The 7,317-nt window shown below is 35.7% G+C and overlaps 1 protein-coding gene across 1 annotated transcript; it reads right to left on the reverse strand.

The window, feature by feature from the left end:
- Positions 1-925: 925 nt before the first annotated feature.
- LOC115227645 lies at positions 926-7,307 on the reverse strand. Its single transcript, XM_029798408.2, has 5 exons — positions 7,219-7,307; positions 6,178-6,230; positions 4,034-4,188; positions 2,477-2,591; positions 926-1,115 (listed from the first exon to the last, which is right to left on the reverse strand). Exons 3-5 carry the CDS (start codon positions 4,137-4,139, stop codon positions 950-952), a joined length of 387 nt encoding a protein of 128 aa, XP_029654268.1. The 5' UTR covers positions 4,140-4,188; positions 6,178-6,230; positions 7,219-7,307; the 3' UTR covers positions 926-949.
- Positions 7,308-7,317: the final 10 nt, after the last annotated feature.

Consider the following 7,317-nt stretch of genomic DNA (forward strand, 5'->3'; position numbering starts at 1 on the left):
GTGTGTGTGTGGGGGGAGCATTGTAAGCGATGAATGAAATGAACATGAAATGAAAAAATCGTGTAAATAAAAGAGCATAATAAACGGAATAATATAGGTTTCAAATATTGGTACGTGACCAGCAGATTTGGTGTAGGGGGTTAAGTTGATTACATTGACCCAGAGCTCAACTTGCGCTTATTTTATCGACACAGAAATTATGAAAAGCAAAGTCAATCTTGGCGGAATTTGAACTCAGAACGTAAAGACAGACGAAGTACTGCAAAGCATTTCTCCCGCTCTGCTAACGATTCTGCCAGCTTACCGCCTAATTTAAGGATTAATAGTGATAAGTTTTCATAATGGTCTAATGAGAAATTGAAATCATCACATCACTAAATGCATATGAAAATCTATTCAATTTGACAGTGCCATAATAACATTTGAGAGAAGTAAATTGCTTATATTCTATGACAAACAGATATGTAGGGTATGTCATTGAATATTTGAAGATTCTACAACCACCGCTCCAACGTAATGTATGCAAAGAGATATGTACCAGTAATATCCCTGTTGTTTTTCTGCTTCTCTCTCTACTCAGCCTGTCTGCAGAATGTTTACGAAAACGTGCTTTTAACGATATTACAATAATGAACTCAACCCTCCAAAGTAATAAATTCTTTCATAACGTTTCCATAAATGAGTCAAATGATTTGCCGTTGAACGAGATGGACACATTCCTGGAGGACGCAAACGGGAGAATAGGTTGCATTACCTTTTGATAAATCATTGTAATTACAAACACACACACACACACAGGACAGTCATAATGGAACAGACATAGAAAGACATCCACATACACACTCACCCCACCCCACCCCCACCAGAGTGGTCGTATTTAAACAGACAGAAAGTCACTCACAAAAATTACTTCTTCTCATCCTGCTACTTCTACTACTGTAAAAGTCATTTAAAAATAATTTGCTCGCTCACCATCATCAATGCCTTTGCTCTGTTCTGCATTGTAACATTGAGACATGTCTGGTTCTTGCCAGATACCAGTAAACGGTGAACACTTTTGTGATGACAGGTTTTGACTTGATGCCATTTCTGGATGCCCCATCGTTCTGGAAGAACTGAAAAAATAAATGTTAAATATTGTCAGTCGAGTTTATTCATTCTGAGGAGAATTTCATCAATCTCAGAGGAATATAAGAAACCTTCGAACTGGTCGTGATTTGAACTCATAATTTAGTGAAAGAAGGATAAATGGTGTCTTGCATTTGGGGGAGAAATCTATTATTTACTCCTGACCCCTATCCTCAAAACTAATGTCAAATATTTTCTAACTAGAGTTCAGATATAAAAACAATATTCCTGCATCTGTTTTTATTTACAATAATTTCTTGTTTTTATGATTATTCAATACAAGATTAGTTGGAACGGTGTAGGTGATGCAGAATTAAGGAGCCAAGTTGTTAGTTCAAGTTGAATGGGGGAATTAGTTGCTAATATTTCGCCACCATAGACATCAGTAGCAACAGCGGCAGCAATGGATTTATGTATATTTTCCTACATATGCACAGATTTGAGTGATTCCACCAGTTGGCCTTGTCTTAAAACTAATAAAGCTCAGCCTCTGGGAGGAACAATTTAGATGCTTAACCTGTGGAATGACGTGGTAGAAATGAGAGAAAAGAGACCGTGTTACATAGTCTGTGATGAGTGAAATCCCAGGATGACCATCATGTACTAGCAAGATATATAGCTCTACAGTAATCATAAAATTTAATAGATAGTATTAGCCTGAATCCAACAGAATCACTGATAGATTCTATTGGCTGTATCTAGGTATGTGCTTTCTTTGCTACAATTATTTTGTGAAATTCTGGAACTTACAAGAATCTTTAAATCTTTGAATAATGCTGATTTCAAATTTTGGCAGCTATTTTGGGCGGGGGTAGTTCGATTACATAGACCCCAGCGTACTTTTTTTATCGATCCCGTAAGGGTAAAAGACAAAGTCGACCCTGGTGGCATTTGATCTCAGAATGTAAAGTCAGAAGAAATGCTGCTAAGCATTTTGTCCGGCATGGTAACGATTCCGCTAGCTCTCTAACATAAAGCCTTGTCTAATATTGGTTTCAAATTTTGGCACAAGGCCAGCAATTTCAGGGGAAGGGATAAGTCGTTTACACCAACCTCAGTGCTCAATTGGTATTTATTTCATCGACCCGAAACATAAAAACGAATGAAATGAAAGCTTTGTATAATATTGGCGACAAAGCAAACCTAGATAGTTAGGACAAGGCTAAATTATATCAAATAATGTATACAATGTAAAAATGCTGGGACAAGAGATTGCAACCGATAGACGTTTAATTCTATCTTGTTAATCTATAAACCTGTTATTTGCTCTACCAAGTAACATTCTCTCACAATAGGATGACGCTGAAAGCTTCAAATTTTGAGTAGAAATAAATCAATACAAACGAACCAATGCCTGGTGGCTACATTTCCATGACACGGGATCTCCGCAGTAGTTCCTATTTTTGTCATTGGCCAAGAGAAAGCTCGATTGTTAGTTGATGTGGTGCTTTCATCACAAACCACTGAAAAAGAAGCAAAATATGGACATGAAAGAAGCCAGTAGTAGTAGTAGTAGTAGTAGTAGTAGTAGTAGTAGTAGCAGCAACAGCAGTAGTAGTTAATGTTGGAAATAAATTGTTTGGACCACCTGCTGGCTGATTTGAGGACAATGATACACGAAGTGTTGCAAACATACACGGAGAGCATATATAAATATTCAAAATAGACAGATTTCTAGTTTTTCATTTAGTAGTTTGTAAAGAGATAAATGATTTAGAAATGAATTACAATCCCTTACAACACAAGGACCCCCACCCCAACCAGGCTCCATGCAATTCTTGGAAGTGTAGTCTATTCTTAACTAAAATGGCGACAATATGATTTTCTCCATATTCTTGCTCTGTTCAAATATTTGAGAAAAATTACATTAAAGTGTCCTACTTATTAAAATTCTAATTCATTATTTATGCAGCTGAAGATGGCATTGCATTTAAATTGATGTAATTTTTGTATTGTTCAATTAAATTTAGCCGATTGAAACTGCATAACTACTTGAGATCCTGTAGATTATATATATATATATTCTTATATATAGTTTTTCTTATATATTCTTAAAAAACAATAAATAAAATAGAAATAGAGATGTGTGCATATGTATATATATATATTTTATATTTTCTCGAGCAATATATAACTGGTTACGGAATATGACTACTCAGAATGCTAGTCTGTTTCGCGGCCTCTAGTGTTGAATTTCGTCAATATATTGATCACTCTTTAGACATACTGACCGGAAGCGCAAAACCTAATGTACGCTAGAAATGGTTAGATGTTATATTGATTTGGCGATGGTAAAATGAAATGAATGGAAACGAAGTGAAAATATATCCTTTTCCGGCAATGGGATATGATTTATTCCTCTCTTATATCCCTTAGACACTGTTTAAATCGTATGAGCTGTGTGTGTGTATCTATCGATCCTAATGTAAAAATTAACTTGATCACTTCGTACGAAATGAATTTTCGCTGAGGAAAATTATTTGCAGCACTAAATAGTTTTCCTGTTTGAATTAAAGCAAGTACTGGAATTGTTTGAATTTTTCTGCCCATTAGAGTCTGCATCTTCTACTTCTATACAAAATTAGAAGAAAACATTTTTGCCCTCGGTTAATTGGTATAATTAAAAAGAAACTGGGCAAAGACAAACAGTTCCGTAGGGACAAGAAACGGAAAAGCGCAAAATAAAATGCATTTTTTTGAAATTATCCAAGCGTTGAGAAAATGTAAATAAATAGTTGTATGTATGAGAGAGAGAGAGAGAGAGAGAGAGAGAGAGGGAGAGAGTCTGTGTGCTTTGTATCATCTACTGTGGTTGATGATGACGTCAACGACGAAGAGGTTGGTGATTGATGAAGCTAATTATGACGGTAATGATGATTAAATTAATAAGAAACACGATACTTACTTTCATCAATGAATTTAATGTGGCTTTTCTTAACTCCTAAGTTAAGCAATTCCTGGGAATTGTTCAAAACTTGGGAGATATTGCGCCGCAGTTGACTTTCAGTCATTTCGCTAAATACTGTACAGTAAATAGCAAATATTTTATTTCTGTTTGAGCTGAAATAAAAAATAAATACATACATGTATGTCGGTATGTATGTATGTATGTAGCTAACTAGCTAGCTAGAAATATACATACATTGATATATATATATATATGTATACATTCGTTTAAAAGCTGCCCTGTTAATCCTTGGGTCCAACAATGACACCATGCATTGAGTACATATTAAATTTCATGGAACATGAATATTTCTCAAGCAATGAACAATTTTCATCAAAGCAATGATATAATTTGTCGACTCGGAACTTATTGCAAAGCTTCATGATAATCAACAGTACCACCACCATCGCCACCATATCTGCAATACACACGCCATCCAGACTTCTGACGCCATCACCATCAATACTTTTCATCACTTTCCGCTCCACCACCATCACCACTGTCTTTCACATCGCTTTCTATCACTATATTCAAACATAGCTCAGGATTGGATTATCATAGCTAAAATAACCGCATTCAGTATGGTTGTGAACAGAATTAGTGAAGGAGGCTCGAACTACAAGCGGGTGACTAAAAGTTGGTCCTAAGAATATATTCGTCCAATGCACATGAAGGTCTTCGCTCCCTGCATAAATCTTTGAATACACTTTATATATGTATTTATACATATACAGGAGTGGCTGTGTGGTAAGTAGCTTGCTAACCAACCACATGGTTCCGGGTTCAGCCCCACTGTGTGGCATCTTGGGCTAGTGTCTTCTGCTATAGCTCCGGGCCGACCAATGCCTTGTGAGTGGATTTTGTAGACGGAAACTGAAAGAAGCCTGTCGTATATATGTATATATATGTGTGTGTGTTTGTGTGTCTGTGTTTGTCTCCCAAGCATTGCTGGTGTGTTTACTCCCCGTCACTTAGCGGTTCGGCAAAAGAGACCGATAGAATAAGTACTGGGCTTACAAAGAATAAGTCCCGGAGTCGATTTGATCGATTAAAGGTGGTGCTCCAGCATGGCCGCAGTCAAATGACTGAAACAAGTAAAAGAGAGAAAAAAGTGAGAGAGATACATATATATATATATATATATATATAATTACCTGGTTGGTTTTAAAATGTGTGTTAGCTACCTTCAATATTTTATAATCTTCACATTGCCATTTTGTGAAATCAGTCCCTAATTCCTATGGCATTCTCAATGATACTGAGAGGCGTGAGTTAGCCTCCACCAGCCGTAATGGAGTGAGCATTGCTGATGAGTATTAACTTCCTATAAGAGATTACCATGCTAATCTAATCCATCTGGCTTACCGTGGGGAATGTTCTCCCCACTGTCAATGCAAACAGACCATATGTCTTTTTGTGGCTCAGGAGTCTATGACTAATATTTCTAATAATGCTGGTGCTCACTGCACTCTTTTCACACTTAGTGACTGTGAATTATTTCCTTGTTGGTTTCAAATTGCCGATAGCCACCACAATTTATATATATACACACCCATATATATGTGTGTATATATATGTGTGATGTATATGTATGTATATATATATACATATATATACAGCAATTTAATAAATAAAACATATGCATGCATACATACATATATGTACATACCTACATCTATACGTATATATACATATATATATGAGTACAAGATACCACAAATAAACGTAGAACACAACGAGAAACGAAAACAAAATCAAACAAGGAAACGGACTTTTTCCAACAACGAAAAACAGAGTACAGGACAAACAATACAAGGAAAATTCCCTTCTTCAGCTGGCCCTGTTTCGACTCAATGCGTATTTATATATATATATATATATATATACAGTTCTCTCTGTATCTTTATATGGGTTTGTGTGTCCTTTGTATAATAAAACATGGATAAAACACTTAAACATTTCATTGAATGTATGAATTAATATATTCTGGGTCACAAGTACAACACTGTTGATTATTGTGACGTATAATACATGCGATAAAATCGAATGTTTGGAACAAAAGCAAATAAATTTGAATAAATGTGTTAGTAGCATTTGCTTACCCACAGTCTTCAACTCTAAATGTTCCCGTCACGGTTGAAAGGTCATGCTCAATCTGAAAAAGCCGGATGTGTATATATATATATATATATATATATATACATTAAATTCAAGAAACAAAGCTTGATTTAAAAGCGTTGAGATGTATTGAAAAATAAAGAAATAATTATATTCTGAAACGCAGGATAATGCTAATGATATAACGTGAACCGCATGAAATATCCATAATTTGCAGATAAATCTGTCGTCAGCCAGCTCTGTGACTACACCTCACACCCATGTGATTACGCTTCAAGTGCTTTACCATTAAGCTAAACTGCGCGAACGACAAATACTTCTGCAAAGTTAGGCTATATACATCTAGCTTTATAAGACGCGTAATCTGGCCGCCGACATAGCTTTCGGCAACAGGTGAATACTTTATCCTGTTCATGCTATACTATTAGCATTATCCTGCGTTTGAGAATATAATTATACATAAATATATTAGCTTGACACTCGGTAAAGTGGGGGAAATGAGAGGGTTTTTAATGTTCCGAGCATATCTCTTTTTCAGAAAGGAAAACGAAAATGTTGAGAAGAAAAATATTACCAAAAGGAAGTGTGTGATTACATATGTTCTTATGTGTGTGTGTATGTGTGTGTGTGTGTGTGTGTGTGTGTGTGTGTAAACACAAGATTAGTGAATATTTGAGTAGGATTTTATTTACTGTCAGAATCGGAAATTATAAGACGGAATATATAAAGACAAGATAGTGGATAGAACAGTCTTTTTATTGACCAGCAAAAATTCAGTAAGTTAAAAAAGAAAGTTTTATGTAATAGCTTACTATCAGTAAATGGAGTTGATTGTCTGAATTTCATGAAACCTCACTATTTATTTGACGTTTCACATTTCTTCTATAAAATATGCATGTGTGTGTGTGTATGTGTGCGTGAGAGTGTGTATGTGTATGCAGGATTGCGCATGTTCAGTGCATATGTGTGCGCGCACGCGCGTCTGTGTACGGAGAAAGAGAGAGAGAGGGCAGATATCTACTCACGGCTCTTGATATGTTCTCAGCGGGGATTTTATATTCGTTGAACTTTTTAAAAATCAAACGAAATACAAGGGATTTGGTCCAGCCTATGGATTGATATAG

Source organism: Octopus sinensis, unplaced genomic scaffold (genome assembly GCF_006345805.1).
Source record: "Octopus sinensis unplaced genomic scaffold, ASM634580v1 Contig06081, whole genome shotgun sequence".
NCBI lineage: Eukaryota > Metazoa > Mollusca > Cephalopoda > Octopoda > Octopodidae > Octopus > Octopus sinensis.

What these genes read in the sequence shown, in the direction of transcription:
- LOC115227645 (XM_029798408.2), bottom strand. Translation starts at nt 4,139, where the DNA reads ATGACTGAAAGTCAACTGCGGCGCAATATCTCCCAAGTTTTGAACAAT. An exon ending in CATTAAATTCATTGATGAAA is followed by an intron (nt 2,592 to 4,033) that starts GTAAGTATCGTG and finishes CTTCTTTTTCAG; the next exon opens with TGGTTTGTGATGAAAGCACC. An exon ending in AATGTAGCCACCAGGCATTG is followed by an intron (nt 1,116 to 2,476) that starts GTTCGTTTGTAT and finishes TTATTTTTTCAG; the next exon opens with TTCTTCCAGAACGATGGGGC.